Source organism: Crocuta crocuta, unplaced genomic scaffold (assembly GCF_008692635.1).
Source record: "Crocuta crocuta isolate KB4526 unplaced genomic scaffold, BGI_CrCroc_1.0 scaffold89, whole genome shotgun sequence".
In the NCBI taxonomy this organism is placed as follows: Eukaryota; Metazoa; Chordata; class Mammalia; order Carnivora; family Hyaenidae; genus Crocuta; species Crocuta crocuta.
In genome coordinates this window covers 10,624,466-10,642,264 of record NW_027551559.1, presented here as the reverse complement: position 1 = coordinate 10,642,264, position 17,799 = coordinate 10,624,466, and the positions used below count along the sequence as shown (strand labels likewise).

At 56.3% G+C, this 17,799-nt stretch overlaps 2 protein-coding genes across 4 annotated transcripts; one reads left to right on the top strand and one right to left on the bottom strand.

Annotated features, from left to right (window-relative positions):
* Positions 1-6,127: 6,127 nt before the first annotated feature.
* Positions 6,128-7,197, bottom strand: MRPL36 (mitochondrial ribosomal protein L36). 3 transcript variants are annotated; one of them, XM_077749430.1, is made up of 3 exons: positions 7,106-7,197; positions 6,549-6,714; positions 6,128-6,517 (listed from the first exon to the last, which is right to left on the bottom strand). In XM_077749430.1, the coding sequence occupies exons 2-3, from the start codon at positions 6,671-6,673 to the stop codon at positions 6,229-6,231; spliced, it is 414 nt and encodes a 137-aa protein (XP_077605556.1). In that variant the 5' UTR covers positions 6,674-6,714; positions 7,106-7,197; the 3' UTR covers positions 6,128-6,228. The 3 variants fall into 3 exon arrangements, with proteins under 3 accessions (XP_077605556.1, XP_077605555.1, XP_077605557.1); XM_077749429.1 differs by having other exon boundaries at positions 6,549-7,181; XM_077749431.1 differs by having other exon boundaries at positions 6,631-7,161.
* A 110-nt stretch (positions 7,198-7,307) lies between these two features.
* NDUFS6 (NADH:ubiquinone oxidoreductase subunit S6) lies at positions 7,308-12,782 on the top strand. Its single transcript, XM_077749432.1, has 4 exons — positions 7,308-7,492; positions 8,019-8,088; positions 11,758-11,880; positions 12,643-12,782. The coding sequence occupies exons 1-4, from the start codon at positions 7,347-7,349 to the stop codon at positions 12,706-12,708; spliced, it is 405 nt and encodes a 134-aa protein (XP_077605558.1). The 5' UTR covers positions 7,308-7,346; the 3' UTR covers positions 12,709-12,782.
* Positions 12,783-17,799: the final 5,017 nt, after the last annotated feature.

Below are 17,799 nucleotides of genomic sequence, written 5' to 3'. Positions count from 1 at the left end.
TCGATTTTGCTCTCCTTTTTCTAGTTGCTTCAGGTGCAAGATGAGACCATTGTTTGGAGTCTTTGCCTTTTCTCATATAAGCGTTCAGTGCTATAAATGTCCCTGTAAGTGTGGCTTTACCCTTTCCACGCATGTTGGTATGTTATGTCAGTTAGTCCCCATCTAGTTCAAGTATTTTCTACTTTCCCTTTCAAGTTCTTTGATCCATGGTTTATTTAGAACTGAGCAGTTTAATTTCTAATTATTTACGTTATTTCCCAGATATCTTTTTTATTAAATCTTAGATTAATACCATTGTGGTCAGAACATTTTTTTTTAATGACTTCAATCCTTTCAGATACATTGAAACTCATCTTATGGCCCAGAATATGGTCAATTTTGGTGCACATCTCATGTGAACCTAGAAAAGATGTGTATTCTGCTGATGTGAAGGGGGATGTTTTATAAATATCAATTTGATTAAATTGGTTGATAGTGTTGTTCAAATTTTCTGCACCCTTAATGTTTTCTCTCTTCTTTTCTGAGCAATTATTGGAAGAGAAGTATTGATATCTACGATCATGGTTTTTGTCTGTTTCTCCTTGTATTCTATAAATTTTTGCTTTGTGTATTTTGAAGCTCTGTCATGAATTGCTTAGACATTTAATCCCATTATCTGGTTTTGATTAGAACACATCTACCATTATACTTGGTAATATTTGGCAATCAAGTCCACTTTGACCGTGATTAGCATATCACTCCAGCTTTCCTTTGATTATTGTTTGGAGATATTCTTTTCTATCATTTACCCTCTCTGTCACTTATGTTTTAAATGAGTTTCTTATAAACTGCATCTATGTGAGTCTTCGTTTTTATACAGTCTGACGTTCTCTGCTGTTTGGATGCTCACATATGTATACATGCTGCGATTACTGATAAAGCTGGATTTAAATTTATGGTCTTATCTTTTATTTTCTATTTATCACATCAATACATTATTCCTTTTTTTCTCTTTTGGTTTTCCTATTTTAAATTAATTGAATATTTTAATATTGCATATATTTCTCCATTATTGGCTTATTACAAATATATATTTTTAATTTTCTTGGTGGCTGGTCTAATGCTTATAGTGTACACTGTAACATCACAGTTCACCTTCAAGTAATACTTGTCATTTCACACATGGTGCAAGAAACCGATGAAAGTCTGCCCCCGTCCCGTGCTGGGCGCTCTCATACTTCAGTCTGCAGATGCCATGGCCACCATGATACTTCGCTATCATTTTTTTCCTTAAATGAGTCTTTCAAAAGGATTCTTATATGAGGAAAAAGTATCGTTAATATTTACCCAAATAGTTACTATTTCTAGCTCTTCATGGCTTTGTGTAGATCTGTTTCCACCTGACCTCTCCCAGCTTTGGTTGATCTTCACCCTCTGTTGTCAAAGATATTTTCACTAGACATAGATTTCTACATTGCTGTTTGCAGCACCTCAGTGGTTTTACTGTCTTTCAGGCTGCAGAGTCTCTGGTGAGAAGAAATCTGCTGCTGTTTTTGTCCCTCTATGAAGATGAGTCTTGTTTCTCTGCATTTTTTCTTTTTATCTGATATTGAGCAATTCAATAATGATGTAGGATTATATGGTTTTTAATATTCCTCCTGATTAAGGTTTGTTAAGCTTCTTGGGTTTGTGGATTTATTGCTTTCATCAACTATGGAAACTTTTTGGCCATTATTTCTTCCACTGCTGTCTTTTCTCTACCCTCCCCCAGGGAGGCAATGCTATTTACACTACAATGCTGGCTACTGTCCCAGAGCACACTGGGTTCCTGGATCTTTATTTATTTGATTAACTTGCTATCTGGAAATTCAAAAGTGGAATTTCCANTGGAAGGCTTACTGAAATAGAGTTCTCTGAGTTTTATAAGCATATATTGTCATGAAACTGCTACCTAATCAAGACAGAGTGATTCCATCCCCCAAAAGCATTCCTTCAGGCCCCACTGTAGGCAGCCCTGGCTTCCCACCCCCGCTCCCGGCGACAGACCTATCCCCTGTGCCCACAACTGTGACTTTTCCATAATGTCACATAATTGGAATCAGGAAGTATGTAGCTTTTTGAATGCAGGCTTCTATCAGTCAGCGTGGTGGATCTGAGATTCATTCATGCTTTCATTGGGATCAGTTCTTGCTTTCTTGTTGCTGGGAATTCCATTGTAAGAACGTATGCTTGGTGAATCGTTCACCAGCTGAAGCACATGTAGGCTGTTTCCAGTTGGGTTGGTTTTTTGTTTTAATTGTAAATAAAGCCACCATAAGCACTGACATAAAGGTTTTACTGTGAACATAAGTTTTCATTGTTCTTGGACAAATACTCGAGTGGGATTGCTAAGTAATTGCATCATTTAACTTTGTAACAAATGGCCAAGACACATTCAGTGTGGCTGTATTATCTTCAGTGAGAGTTAACGTTGCTACACAATCTCACCAGAACTTGTTTTTTCCCATTTCTCAACCATTCTGTTCAGTATGTAGTGTTATTTTGTCATGGTAGTAATTTGTTTTTTGCTAAAATCCAGTGTTAAACATTTTTATGTGTTTATTTTCCATCAGTATGTGTTCCTTTGTGAAACAGCTCTTCAAATCTTTTGGCCACTTTTAATAGGGTTGGCTGTTTCCTTGTTATTGAGTTCTGAGATTTCTTTATATATTCTAGACCTATTCCTTTATCTGAAATGTGTTTTATAAATATTTTCTCCTAGTTTTTGGTTTGTCTTCACTTACTTAACAGTATCTTTTGAAAAGCAAAAGATATTAACTTTGATGATAATATTCTGAAGATACTAAGTTTGGTAAAATCTAATTTATAAAGGTTTTCTTTCATGGATCATGGTTTTGGTATATCATCTAGTAAATCTGCATAACCCAAAGTCACATGTATTTCCTATGTTTTCTTATGATTTTATAGTATTAGGTTTTACATTCAGGCCTATGATCTATTTTCAATGAACCTTTGAATACGGTGAAAGAGATTTTGTATATATGGAAATCCAGTTTTCTAGTACCGTATGTACATAAACCTATTCTTTCACTGAATCGCCTTTATTCCAGTTTTAAAATCATTTTACCACATATGTGTGGGTCTGTCTCTGACCTCTCTACTCTGTTCTACTGGTCTATGAGCTGTGCTGCATGAACACTGCAGTATCTCGGCTACTGTGGCTTCAAAGTAAGTTTTGAAACCAGGGAGCACACATCCCTTAACATTTCTCTGCATTTTCAAAATTTTAGCTATTTTACATACTTTGCCTTTCCATGTAAAATTCTGAATAACCATGGCATTTTGCACACAAATTCCTGCTGGGATTTTTATTGGGATTACGTTGAGTTTGTAGACTAATTTGGAGAGAACTGACAATATCAAATATTCTAATCCATAAACATGGTATAGCTCAATATTTATTTAGATCTTACTCAAATTCTTTCAATGTGTTTTACAATTTTAAGTATATAGAACGTGCGTACATTTTATTACTCTGGTATCTACACATTTCATAGTTTCGGTGCCATCACAAATACTTTTTATCTCGATTTCTATTTGTTTGTGGCTAGCGTTTACAAACACAAGATTCCTTCTCACTGCACAGACAGAGAGCCTGTGAAATGCTCTGGCAGGCGTGGCCGCTGGGAAGTCAAGCCCCAGTGTGCGGTGAGAGCTTACTCAACATTCTAAACAAGAAGCTGGCACACTTTTTCTGCAAATAGAGCTCAAATAGTTAATACCTTTAGGTTTTTCAGGCCATACGGTCTTGATAGCAATTACTCAGCTGCTACCCTGCTGCCGTAGAGGCACAGACAATGCGTACATGAACGCGATGGCTGTTTTCCAATAAAACTCCATTTACAAAAATGGGTGGTGGGCGGGAGCAGCTTGCTGCCCCTTGTCCTGAACAACACTTGCTGTTAAGCTGGAATCCTGGGTCCATCCAGGTGTCGGGAAGGGAATGAGCTGCAGGAGGATCTGGTCAGCACCCATGCTGTCACCTTGGATCAAATAGGGACCAATAATCCAGGAGGGAGGAATGATTTAAAAACCCATCGACGGCCTGTTAGAATTCCAGCCTGTCAACTGCAATCATGGGTTCCCGTGGACGAGGGCCCCATGGCTTCACTACCCCATGACTGCCTGTCCTTGGAATATCTCCAGAGTCACTCACCTGTAGACCTAACAACACTGTCAGACCCCCCGGAGCCAGACACCCACAACGGCAAATGAAACCACACACTTGTCACGGAGAAGACACTGAGAGGAGGTACGCCCCGTGCCTCTGTGAGTGTGAGACGGGTGCAGCCTCGAACTCTCCCCCACGTGGGACGGGAGGTGGCTGAGCTCACAGGGCGAGGGCCAGTCTGCCAACTCTTCGGGACAAAGCTGTGGGCTGAACCTTATAGAACGAGCCTGTTCTGAGCGCAGAGGACAGGAGGCTGTGTATTTATAAGCAGGCACGGTCGTCTGATCCACCGCTAGCGCCGAGCACCTACGGTGGAGCAGGCCCGGGACAGACGAGAGCAGAGCACGGAGAGCAGAGCAGGACACAAACAGGATCTGCCCGACCCAGGTCTCCGGTTCTCAGAGCCCTAGGGGGAGGGCCGGGTGGTATCAGCTCCTCCGTGGCGGATCGTGCCCGGGGGACATCTGCCATGTCTGGAGGTACTTTTGGTTGCCACAACCAGGGATGAGGATGCTCCTGTCCACCTAGCGGGTGGGGGTCAAGGACCCTGCTGCACACGCTTCAGAGCCCCGGACGGCCCTGCACAGAGAACACTCTGTCCTGAAGGCCAGCCCCGCGCCGAGGGCGGACACCTCCTAAGGTCACAGAACTACTCTGCAGCTGTTCTGGGCCCGAGGTCTACACAGGCGAGAATTAGCCTCAGGACATCTGCTCCAGGACATCTGCACCCAACACAGTTCACTTCAGATAAAACATGAAACAAGTCTCGGTCACAGTGTCTATACAGCCTGGCTGCGCTCACACCAGGGCAGGGGTCCCGGGAGAGCCTGAAGGGGAAGGAAGGTCTTTACTCCGGCAGAACTAGCTGAACCCCGCCTTCGCCCAGGACGAACTGCCCTGTGAAATGACGTGCAGAACTGTGTCACTTCCGTCGTCCCGAGCTGCCCCCCGCCCAGGCTCTGCGCTGTGGTCCCCAGCATCGCGGTCAGGCTCCGGGGGCGGGGCTGTGTGGCACGCGGAGCCCAAGCAGGGCACATGCAGCTGCCCGCATGTGGCGTGATGCCCACACCGCTGTCTCTTCTAGTACAACCCACTCCGGCAGTGACCGGACAGGAAGGCTGTAGGGGGACCGGTGGAGGCCCCCTGTGACCTCAAAATCACAGGGGTGAGGCCACCCCGGGACAGGAGACACAAGAAGACCACAGGCTATGGGCTCCCGGACACATGCCCACAGAGTCCCACGGCAGCTCCGCTCAGTACACATCCTCCAGGGGCGTGGTCCGCACACACACACGTACAAATATTTGTGCACACCACATCCATGGGGACATGGGTGTGCAGTTCAAACACATGTATAGATGCACACACCATATCCATGCACACGGGGACACACACATGTGCACACACACGTGTAGATACACACACAACACATCCATGCATTCGCGGACACGCACATGTGCACAAGGCAGACGTACAAATACAGCACACACCACATCCATGCATATGGGGACACACACATGTGCAGTGCACACACACGTGTCCACTTGTGTGTCACCAAGTATGACAAACATGTCTAACTGGAATCTAAAACACCTTTACACACAAGGACTCAAAATTTTCCTTGACTCAAAGTTGCCGTGGAGGCTGTCATGCTCATCGGCCCGACAGGAAGTGGAGAAGGGCAGTTCACACTCACAGAAGCTGCCCTCTGGCTGAATGCTGCCGCTGACCTTGGGGGAGGGGGGGTAAGACCAGCGCCCCCTCCGTCTTACCTTCTGCCCTGCAGCCCGAGCACGGAAGGCTTGCACGGAAAATAATTCCCATCCGGGCTCTGGCTTGACCCCCGCCTGGGTGCGCTGCAACAACGGGGTGAGGTGCCCGGCGGTGGAGTCAACAAAACCTGAGGCTCGACAAACCTTAGATTAGGCAACGCTGCCCTTTTATTTTCTTTTCCATAACGTAGTAGCGTTCCTCAGGGAAGGGACACAGTCTTGCACGTTACTTTACGGCAAAAAGAGCTACATCTGTCTCTGCTTGTGTTTTGGGTTCGTTTTGCAGTAGATGAACCAGCGCCCGCGCCTCTTCACCCGGTAACAGTCCCTGCAGCGCTCCTTGATGACGCCTTTGGTCTTGAAGCCCAGGGCGAGCTGCAGGCCGGGCAGGGGCGGGGGCCGGGGCCCCGCGGGCCCCGCCAGGAGCGTGGAGAGCACGCGGGTCTTCGCAGGGCCGGGGCTCCGCCGGAACAGAGGGCTCAGGGCGGACGCCAGCATCCTCGCCACGAGCACGCGGGCCATGTGGTGGCCGAGTCTGCNCCCTTCGGGGCGTGGAGAGCCCGGACCTGCGGCCGCGACTAATCGGGGACCCCCGAGCCTCCGTCCTCTCCTCCTCTCCGGCCCCTTGCGACCCCCAGGACCCCAGACCTGGGAAGAAGGCGACGGGGACAGCCGGCCGCGCGCCTCGCATGCGCCTGCGCAATGGGGCGGGGACGCCGCCGCCCGGAGTGTCTGCCAGAAAGAAAGATGGCGGCAAGGTCACGTGGCCGTCCCCGCGGAACTGGACGCAGAGGCGGAGCCGCCGGAGCGCCTGAGATCCGCAGGATGGCAAAATGGGAACCGAGATACACCTCGACAGTGCAAAACAAGGGCGCCTGGGGGGCTCAGTCGGTTGAGCGTCCGACTGCGGCTCAGGTCATGATCTCGCGGTTCGTGGGTTCGAGCCCCACGTCGGGCTCTGTGCTGCCAGCTCGGAGCCTGGAGCTGCTTCGGATTCTGTGTCTCCCTCTCTCTGCCCCTCCCCTGCTCCCGGTCTCTCTCTCTCAGAAGTAAATAAAACGTTAAAAATATTTAGAATGAAAAACAAGTCACAACCAGTACACGTTTAAAAAAAAAACAATACCGTCGTCAAAACAAAATCTAGAAGGACCCGCATGACTGCATTCAGGGCCGTCCTGGGAGAAACGTGGCGAGGCTCAGGGACGCGGCGGGGACCGGCCCTCCNGTCGGGCCCACCGGCCCGCGCGCAGTGCGCTTGCGCATCCCCCTCCCCCACCGCGTAAGTCGCCCCAGCCAGAGCCCGGCGGAAGCCGTGCGCACGCGTCAGCGCGTCGGTGCGCCGGGTCAGGGGTCAGCCCGCAAAGATGGCGGCGGCGGTGCCCTTCTGCCGGCTGCTGGGCCGGGGGGGTCCGGCGGCGCTGAGCCTGCCGCGCGGCGCCAGGTGTCTAGCGGCGCGGACTTNGTATCCCCCGAGCCCGGGGCCGGCCCCCGGTCTGATTGGCGGGGAGGCGTGCGGGTGTCGCAGGCTCTGACGGACGGGACGGGAGCGCCCCACCCCACGGCCGCCGCCCGGCCCCTGCAGGTGGGGTGCACTCGACCTCCGAGCTTCGCCCCTGTGGACGGCTTACCGTGGCGGCCCGCGACTCCCGGCGTCGCGGGCAGGGGCCTGCGTGTCAGCGCGGCGCTCGCTAGTGCGTCTTAACACGTCGAGGGCAAAGCGGGGGAGGTACCTAGGTTAAGAGCCCCCTAGCAGCCACCCATCCGATGTCGGCCAGGGGTGAGGAGTTGGGGGTGCCTCTCCTGCCTGGTTTGGTCTCTGCTCTTTCAAACCCCACCTCGCTGCCTTCCGAGTCAGATGTTCGCCCCTCCTCATCCTCGGTATCTTGCTGAAGAATGCGCCTGGTTACCCAGTGTGGCTTTGCGCCTCTGCGCTTGGTCATGAGTGGGCAGATTGTTAAGAAAAAACACTTTCCAGTAGTGTTTACTGTTGATATTCAGGGACTTCTTTCCGAATCAGGCCGTGAAAATCACATAAGATCTCTTTCTTTTCAGGTTTATGACGATAAAGACTATAGGAAAATTCGATTTGTAGGTCGACAGAAAGAGGTAAGCAAAAGATCTCGTGAAAGAAAGGTAGGCTTCCCTAAAACCGTCACGTAACCAACGGAAATAAAAGTGAGCATACAGACTTAAATTCTCAGATTGTGGGCACCCTGCCTGGACGCCGTGGAATTCTGCGCGTTCTTGAAATGCTAAATGTGTCTGATTTGGTTTTGTTTCCCCCTGAAATTAGAACGTGGCGTCTGTGACTCCTGTCTCATTTATGCATAAATGGGAGTGATCTGGTTTTTTTTCATTTCTGTGCCTTGTACTCCTGAGATCTCCGGTTAAAGGAAGTCACAGCAGCTTCAAAAACTACTCTCTCGGTCACCTTTTTGGGTACGCTTGTCATAGTTCCTGCCAGACAGACTGGGCTGTGTTCTCACAGGGACGGACACTCAGAGGCTGAAACTGGCACGAGGTTGTCCTTCCCCGCGTGGGTCTGACGGCTCGCCCGCCGTGAGTGTGACCGCTGGAGACAGGACGCTGACAGGGTCTGTCCGCAGGGGCCCGTTCGCGCCCTGGTGCCCCTCACCCTTGCTGCCAGGGCCCCAGTCTTCGTGCATGCTGGTTCTGGCGGCTTCCACCTCTAGTCTGCTTGTCCTCCACGGTCACCTGGAGTCCGTCCTTCCGTCAGCCAGCTTCCTTGGTGCCCCCTGCTGTCCCTAAATCATGTTTCTTCTCTTCCCCTTTGGTCTTGGTTACATTGTCCGTTTGTAATGTCTAAGTTTCTACTTCCGTTCCTGCTTTGTGGGCCTCGCAGGGCAGGGGCAGGGTGGAGGAGGTGGAGTTCGGTGCCCTGGGTGAAGTGCATGGGTCCTGAAGCCTGGGGTCGCTCGCCCCTGTGGCCTGGCCCCGGGCCCCTTACGTCAGCCTTTGTGATGCTTCAGCAAGCACCTGGGGCTGTCACAGGCTCCTCTCTGTCACCAGCTCCTGCTGGAAAATCTGCGATTGGGGGTGGGGGCATCAGGGAAGCAACCTGAGATTGAAACTGAACAAACAAAATCAGAATTCGCAAAGCCGGTACGTGGGAGCGGGCCAGTGCTGCAGGTGTCGCCTCGCTGTCACCTCACCCAGGTCCTGCCCCCGTCCTGGCTCCCCGTCTCCGCGGTCTTTTCCTGGTTGGGATGGTGAGTGCCCAGGGGCCCTTCACATTGTAAAGGCGCACAGCACGTCTGTAAGTGCTGAGTAGGCACCTGCTCTGGCTTCCCCACCACCGAAATTCGGCATGTAGTATTTTAAAAATTATGGGTTTTAGAAGACTTTCAGGTGTGCTGAAAACCTGTACAGGAAGTGCAGAGGGTTCCCGCGTGCCCTCTGCCCTCACGCAGTGCCCCGCACTGACATCTTGCATCTGGTGCTACACGTGTTACATTACTCTGAACGCTTGGTGGATATTGATCTGTTATTAACTCGAGTCCAGGGGTTACGTTAGGGGTCAGTCTTTGTGTCATATGTTCTGTGGGGTCAGGACATGTGCACGGCACATACCTGCCGTTACGATGTCCTTCCCCCCACCCCCCGCCCCTTCCAGCCACTGATCCCGTGAGCTCTGTGGTTTTGTTTGGCTGCGTGGTAAATGAACAGGCCCTGGGCTGGATCTGAGGAGCCGGATGGCAGGAAGCTAGCTCGCTGAGCCGGTTTTGCAGAGAAAAATGGAGAGTGTGCGTGGCGCTTGGCCACTTTCGACCGGAGGTGCCCAATAGCGTTTGCAGCGTGTCTACAAGGAATATCTGTGGGCCTGTGATGAGCCTTCCCGGGAGGGGACACTCCCAAGCTGAAGAGTGTGCCTCCCAGCCACCACCGGTCAAGGCCATGGTCCCGGCCCAGCTCAGCGGGGCAGAGGCTGGAGCTGCGCAGACACTCCTGTGCAGGTTATAGAAGTGGTTTCATTTACTTCGTGGTCAGACACCTAAAACGAAGGGCACACGTTTCCTGTCCTCACGTGGAGGAGGCTGTAGACAGACGACCACAGTGAGGGATAATGGTGGTGAGAGCAGTGGCAGTGCCGGTGATGCACCCGCGCCACCTCATGGCCGGGCGTGTAGTTGCCAGCACCAGCGTGGCTCCTGGTGACAGGTGTGGCCCCCGGGTCTGAGGTGCCATCGAGCAAGTGAGTTGCTCCTTGTCGGCCCGAGCTGGTCCCCACCCACTGACGGCGAGAGCGGCGTCCTGGAGCCGCGGATGGTGTCCGGAGAGCGTGCCCAGGCAGGGGCTGTGGCCGCCACAGCAGGATGCCAGAGCCGCTCCTCAGGGACCGTGTGGCCTTTCCCCTGTGTGTGCTTTGTCTCTGCGGCAGCTGCCAGGTGGCCGTGAGTGACTCGTGTCCCCTGGCCCGGGGCCTGGTAGGTATGGCGCTTGTTGTCAGGTCCGTGATTGGCCAAGCCGGGGGGGACAGTATCAGGGCCCCTGGTCCTGTGAGCGCAGGCGCTCTGGTTCGGCAGCTGCCAGCTGGGGGCGCACCCAGGCGGCCACGCCCGTGTCTGCTCTGGCCCAGCCGCCCCCGCTGCCCTCCAGCGCCAGCCTTCTGAGGACTCGTTGACAGCGCTCAGCCGAGTGGGCGTCACTGGGACACCCGTGTGTCTAGGAGATGCTGACATGATGGCAGTGTCGGTCCACGTGAGGTGACAGGGAGTCCTTTAAGTGTCGGGGCGGGGGGGGGAGGGACGGAATGCTCCTGGTTGTGCCACGTTATTAAAATTTTATCTTATATTTTTGGCTTGGAATCTAAGCTCCACACGCAGTTGCTGGCGTGTCTGAATTTCTTTTAACTTTATGTTCCCCGCCCCCAACACACACACCCATCTGTGCATTTGCATCCTTGGAGCTCACTTGTCAAAAGACCTGGATCATTTTCTCCTGGGGGGTTGCCCACAGCTGGGTTTTCCTGACTGTGGCCCTTTGCAGCGTCTGCACCTTTGTCCTCCGAGTGTGAACCCGGGGGCTGGATGTGGCGTGGCCATCAGGTCAGGCTCCGGGTCCTCTGTGGTGAGGTTCCTGCGTGGGGTGCTTCCAGCAGGGGGGCCACGGGCGGGCGTCTCAGGGCTCCCACCCGCTGGGGCTGGGGGCCAAGGTCTGTCACGTCCAGCAGCCTAAGGACCTGCATGGAAGGAAGGTGAGGAAATACCGGTTCTCTCCTTTGCTTACCTGTGTTTATGTCTCGTAAGGCAGGTACTGAGTTTTCTCGTCTGTGAAGCCACAGACTTGAGCCTGTTGTGTTTTGGCGCCTGCAGTTTCCCCGCCCTCCCCGTTTTGGGGGCCGTCTTCCTCTCCTCTGTGACCACGGAGGGCCTGGGCGGTGGCTGCAGGGACAGTCCCTCCCGTGGCTCTTCCTGACCTGTCCCAGCAGCAGGGAGGGGAGCCTGGGACAAAGCCCACTGGGCAGTTGGTAACAGTCCTGAGTCCAGGTCCCGGCAGCGAGAGAAGGGAGAGGTGTTCGTAATTAAGTTCTTCTACCTTTTTTGCAAGTTTGAACTTGCGTCCAGAGGAAAAGTTGGAAAAGTGTGTGTGTGTCGTGCACACACGTGCCTGTACTGAGATGTTTGTGTAACGGAATGTGCCTGTGCCGGCTGGGCCCAGGGACCTGGGAGGCACTGTCCCCATAAACTTGGATTTCATGAAATTACCAAGCCGTAGCTCTTGGCCGTACGCATTTTTCTTTTCCTCTTGTTCCAGGTGAATGAAAACTTCGCCATTGACTTGATAGCTGAGCAGCCCGTGAGCGGAGCCGACAGTCGTGTGGTCGCGTGCGATGGCGGCGGGGGGGCTCTTGGCCACCCGAAAGTGTACATAAACCTGGTACCGTGTCACCTGTCCTTGCTGTCCTAGTCTGCGGTGCCCTGTTCAGAGCGGCCCTTGCAGCGCTGACCCCGACCGCACACCTTCCCGCTCGACCTGCCCGCAGACCCTGCGGCAGCGACCGGGTGAAGGGCGCCTCTCCACCAGGGCCGTGCCCTGAGGTGCGGCGTGAAGTACTTGGTGTTGCCAGTGCTCACCGTCCGCGCCCCTTCCACACGCCTGCCCGTCTTCCTGGGGCCATCGTTTCGGCCCGTGCGCCCGCGGATGAGCGCACGCAGAGCCTTAGGGGAGGTGGGCGCGGGCCGTTAGGGCAGAGAAGGGGACCAGGGGCTGAGGCTCAGAGCTGCTGTGGCATCAAGGAAGGGGAAGGAGTCAGCGGTGCCCGCAGTGCCCTGTCTGCCAGGGGCTGGTCCGTGCCTGGACTGGAGCCCCCGCGGGGGGTGGGGGGCGGCTGGGCCTCGAGCTCGGGCCGGAAGCGGCCGCTGTGCCCGTCCTTGCTGCCTGCGGCAGTCCTTCTGGGGGACCTTGTGTTCCGGGGGCGCCTGCGCTGGGGGTTGGTCCGCTGCCCGAGAGTCGGGGTGGAGGCAGACCGGGGCCTCCGGTGCCGTCGTGGGTCGTGGTCCCGTAGCGAGCGCAGGGCTTTGCAGCCGCCCCTGGGTGAGGCTGCTTCGGGTTCTGTGCGTGGGTCACGTCCGCCGTCTCAGTGCTCACCCTGAAGGAGCACGTGGAGGCATCAGCTCTTTCCTCTTGTGTCTTTTCCAGGACAAAGAAACAAAAACCGGGACGTGCGGCTACTGCGGACTGCAGTTCAGGCAGCAGCATCACTAGGGCGGCCGGGCCGGCGCCTCCGCGTCCACGCGGGCCGGGGCGCCACTGTCTGAATAAAGGGCGCTGTGACCCAGGCCGCCGAGCCGCTGTGGTGCTGCTTTCACAGACCGGGACTTGGGAACAAGCGCTCCTGGGAAGCGCAGCCTGAAGCAGGGTCCTCCCAGCGAGCGATTGCTGGGGGGGTGGGGACGGGAGGGGGAAGGGCTTCTCACACTCTGCAGAGGAAATGGAGATTTGTCAGGCTCAGGGAGTCCCCTGGGGGCCCGTGCTGGGTTCAGGCCTCCACCCTGTGACTGGAAGCACATGCTCTCCCTGCCACTCCCCTGCATTCATGCTTCTCTGTTCTCATCTTTAGGCTGAAATACAGACTCTTAAAGCCCAGGAATTTAAGCATCTTTGGAAGGTACAGCCACCTACAGGCAAATACAGGGTGGTCTGTGTGATTAGAAGTGAGGAGTGTGAGGTAACACGGAAGTAGCAGGACTTCAGAGAGGAGGGAAGGAGGCTGGTGCACCCCGTGCGCCCTGACCTGAGGTCCGGGGGCCTGGAGGAGGCTCCTGGCGCAGGCGGCAGCTAGGGCGCTGAGACCACGGGGCCCCAGCATCCCGGGGACCCGGGAGCGAGGACAGCGGCTGTGTTCTGGTCACAAAGTCCTGAAGCCCCAGCCTTAGGGGCTGGAGGAGAGGAAACTGCTAGAGCTTCTGGAGGAAGAAATAGATGGCCCAGCGGAGAGGTTGGCCCACGGACGCCTGAGTGCAGCACCGGGAGCCGGGCCAGCGGCCTCGAGCAGTCAGGAGGCCTGTGCACACGTCTCCCAGAGCCCCTCCTGGGCTCGGCCTGAGGCGCACAGTAGGTCCTCACAAGGAGAGGGCAGTCGGAAGGTCGCGTCTGATGAGCACGTGAGAGAGGAGGGGCGTGGGGTGGGGGGAAACAGGGCCGAGAGACCCTGGGGCAGGGGCGGGGTCCCCGGAGCGGGAGCAGGGTGGATGTGCGAGGGAGATCTCGCTGCCTCGGGGTCCGGTAACCTCAGGGGATGACTGGGTGCAGCTGCCTGGCGCAGCGGCTGCCGAGGGAGAGAACCAGCCACATGAGGAGCTTGGGGTGGGGGTCGGAGGGCGTCACTACTGAGAGCTGTGGGTGGGGTGTGATCAGATGGTGGCATCACCATGCAGAGGTTCAGAGACCCGGATGAGGTGACATCCATGTGAATTCACGGCCGGAGCGCAGAGTCCCATGATGTCACGCACAGCACGGGCGTGCGCTTGTAACATCAGGGTCTGGAGGATGTCGTCAGGCAGAGTGTAGGGTAGAGGGTGGGGTCAGTGACATCCTCACGCAGGGCATGGGAGCGTGGTGCCGATGGTGTCACCTGCGTAGCACAGGATGCATGGTCTGGATGTCGTCTGGTGGAGCAGGGGCTGCGTGGGCCCGAGTGAGGTCATCCACAGGGATTATCCGGGCAGGTGGCAGGGTCCTGAAGGATGGCCGCCCTGAGCCCCTGCCCCCTGCCTGGCCAGGTCGTGGTCCTCCTGGGCGGGCACGCCAGGAAGGGGCTGGTGAGTTTGGGCCCCCTGTGTGTGGGTGTGGCAGTCACAGGCTGTCGGACGGGATGTGTTGGGAGCCTTTCTCCCACCACGGGGTTGGTGGTTTCCCGCGTAGTCAGGGAGGAAAGGTGCTTCGCCAGCGCGGCCCTGGGGAGGGTGCCCCTGCACGCTGGGGCTGGGAACTGCACCGGCCTGTCGGAGCCCCGGGTCCGGAACGGGGTGGCCCCTGGGCCATCCCTCTGAAGGCACTAGCAAGCGTCTTCCAGGCCTCCCTGTGGCTTCTGGGAGGTCCTGGGCTCACAGGCCGTCACCCCCTCCCCTCCATCCTGCCCGAGTGTCTGCTCACACGGCCTTCCTGGAAGACCACCAGTCTCTGGCAGGGGCCCCTGCTCCACCCGGACCTCATCGTCTCCAATGACACCTGCAAAACGGGGTTTCTAAGCAAGGCCCGTTCTTCCGCTCTGGGGATGAGGGTTCAGGGGGACATCCCCCGCCCCCAGTAAGGGGGCGGGTGCACGCTCCTGCCCGGCATCAGAGCAGACTGCCCCCCAGTCAGGTGTGCCGTGGGCTGGCTGCAGGGCCGGGGAGAGGGTGACTTGGCACCACCGGCCACCATGTCCACACTAGAAGGACAGTGTGTCCCGGCAAGGAGCCCTGGGAGAAGAGGGGCTTCGCCTTCCCTTTATGAGAACGTTTTCTGGAAAAACACAAATTTGACAAATTTGCATAAGAAGGTGAAAATCTAACATTTTGTCTGTCAGTTAACCTTGAGACATAAAAGTGGAAATACTTATTTCTGAAGCCAGAGGAAGCAAACAAAAACCTATTAAATTTGGGAACGCCCGAATGCAGACTTCATCAGAGGGACCAGAGGCACCGAGGAGCCCGAACACAGAAACAACGGAGACCCCAGCCTGAGGGCGAGGGCCCCTCATCCCTGCTCAGAAATAAAGCTACTTCCTTGTTTTTTTCCCCTGGGGGGCGGGGACATCATGCCCCAAGTACAGCTCTGTCCGGGAGTCCAGGGACAGTGCCGTGTGTGCTGGGCGTGCACCTGCCCCCAGCGGGCCCCCCGGGTCCAGGCTGCCCTGTCCTGCAGGTGGGAAGCTGAGGGAGGCCTCGCCTGACCGCCTGCACCCTCGCGGAGGGGGTCTGGTGTCCAGCCCGGCCCTGTGCCCCCCACTCTGCCGCCCACGCTAACTTTCCTCTCCGGGGCCTGCTGAGAGCAAGAGTAAACATGATGAGCAGCGATTTGATGAAGAGGAAACTATCAAGATGACTTGTCCACGATTCAAGCCTGTAAGCGCTGCTCATGGGCAGTGTCCCTGCGGCACGGTCCCCGGCATGGACCCCTTGTGCAAGCGTGTCTGCCCGAGCACAGTTAGCTTTCAGCACCGCCAGGAGGGAAGGACGCTGCTGATTGGGGGGGGGGGGGCACAGCCCCTCCTCCCCTGCCCTGGTGACCCTGGCAGGTGGTGGTGCCCGGCCAGTAGCAGGCTGGTTCCGCCACGGCCCGGGCTGACGTGCTGGGGCTGGGCCCCGCGTTGACTGTCGCTGCCCGCCTCCTTTGCTGCTGCTCTGGCTGGAGAGAACCGGCTTCAGGTTCCGCCCGCAGGCTTTGGCCTCCAGGGCTGTTGAGGCCCAGGGGAGACCCAGGAGCTCAGCTTGTCTGTCCTGGGCCAGTGGCCCAGCTGCGCTGCCACGCCCCCGTCAGAGTCCTTGACCTGTCACGTGTGCAGCGCCCAGCGTGGCACGGGGTGGGAGGGACGGGGAAGGCACGTGGGCTCCACGTTCCTGGAAGCAGAGGACCACGCCATCTCCCGCGGGGAAGGACACGCGTGTTCGGGACTGGGTTTGCCGGGCGTTGGGGACGGCTCTGCTGGCCATGGGGACCGTGGTGCTGCAGGAGGCAAGGTGGGACGGCCTGGCACCGAGTCCGCGAGCCAGTGCGCTTGTCAGAACCGTCCGCGTGTGGGCCCGGGCTCCGGGCTCCACCGGGAAACACTCTATGTGGATACCACCCAGACTGGGCCCTTCGCCTCCCGGTGCTCACAAGGGGCCCCCTGGGCCTGGTGGCCATGGCCGCAGGGAGGGAGGCCGTGTGTGACCCCTCTCCCGGCTGGCTTGATGGAGGTCGCCTGCCAGCTCACAGGCCAACGCGGGAGCTCGCTGGGTCCCTCCTGCAAAGCGCCCACCTCATCAGGAGGGGCACGCACTCTGGGTACCGTGGCTGTCCCTGACCCCGGGCCCCTGCCTCCTCTCAGCAGGTGTTCATGGCCCTCCACGGCACGGTGTGTTGCCCAGTGGTGACCAGTGCACGCTGAGGCCTGGGGCCTAGGACGGCAGGAGGCCCAGCCCCCCATGGTCGGGCTCAGGGGTACACGTTGGGAAGACACACTCCTCATCCTGTGGCCTTGGGCTCCGTGGGTTCCACGTGTTCTTCCCGCCTTCTTGTGCAGGGTTCCCACCCGCCAGGCCTGGAGGGCCAGCTCTGTGAGCACAAGGCCCAGGGGCTGTAGCCAAGGGCCCTCCAGCCATCAGTGCCGTTCGGTGGCCAGTCACGGCCATTAGTGGCCAATAGGACAACGGACAAGACCAGTGAGCCCGCACACTTCTGGGAGTGAAGGCCGAGGGGAAGGGGGGCGCTGTCAGGGGGCGAGGCGGCCGCTGGCAGCCACACGGTCTGGCGCTGCAGCAGGTGGCTTCCTTCTAGGTCCCGTGGAGCCTGGTCCCCCGGGGCTGTGCAGGGTGCGCTGGATGCCAGTGCAGGATGGCCAACCTTGGCCTGGGAACCTGCCCTGGGGGCCAGTGCACCCCGACTGCTTTGGAGGTCTCCCTCAGGAGGCTGGTGCTGATGTCCTTAAGGCCAGTGGCGGGTGAGGTGTGGAGGCCGAGCCCCCCACGCAAAGTAAGTGGGCACCGGAGAGCAGAGCAGGTGCGCCGAGGCTGGGCCTCACTGAGGTCAGAGTGGCCAGGGGGGTGCCTCGGCCAGGTGGGCGCTCCTGGGGTGCTGCGGCCGCCCCGTCCAGGGGAGGACAGGGGCCAGCCGAGATGTTGCAGGGACACACGGAGGGGAGGGACTGGGGAGAGGAAGGGTGCCGAGTGACGGGATGTGCGAGGGGGTGGGGAAGGGCCCCCTGTGGGAGGGACCTGGGACTTCAGCCGGACAGACCGGGGAGGCTTGGATCCTGGGGCTCCTTCCCCGGCCCTCGTGGGGGACCCCATCTTCACGTCCCTCCCCTTCTGTGGCCCACAAGTGAGGAAATACAGAAACAAACAGCTGCGTTTTCTTTGACTCTGAGGAGGTTTTTTCCAGGTTTGTCCTGGCCGCACATCGTGGCCACCCTGCCTTCCGTCCCCTGAAAGGCTGTGCGTTGAGACAGTTTGCCCTGCGCTGTGAGCCTTGAGAATCTGTGTGAAATGTGTTAGTTTTGTTGTAACAAACTTAAATTAAAAAATAAAATTAAGGGGCGCCTGGGTGGCTCAGTCGGTTAATTGTCCGACTTCAGCTCAGGTCATGATCTCACGGTTTGTGGGTTCGAGCCCC

Coding starts and splice junctions, on each gene's coding strand:
- MRPL36 (XM_077749430.1), bottom strand. CDS start 6,673: ATGCGAGGCGCGCGGCCGGCTGTCCCCGTCGCCTTCTTCCCAGGTCTG.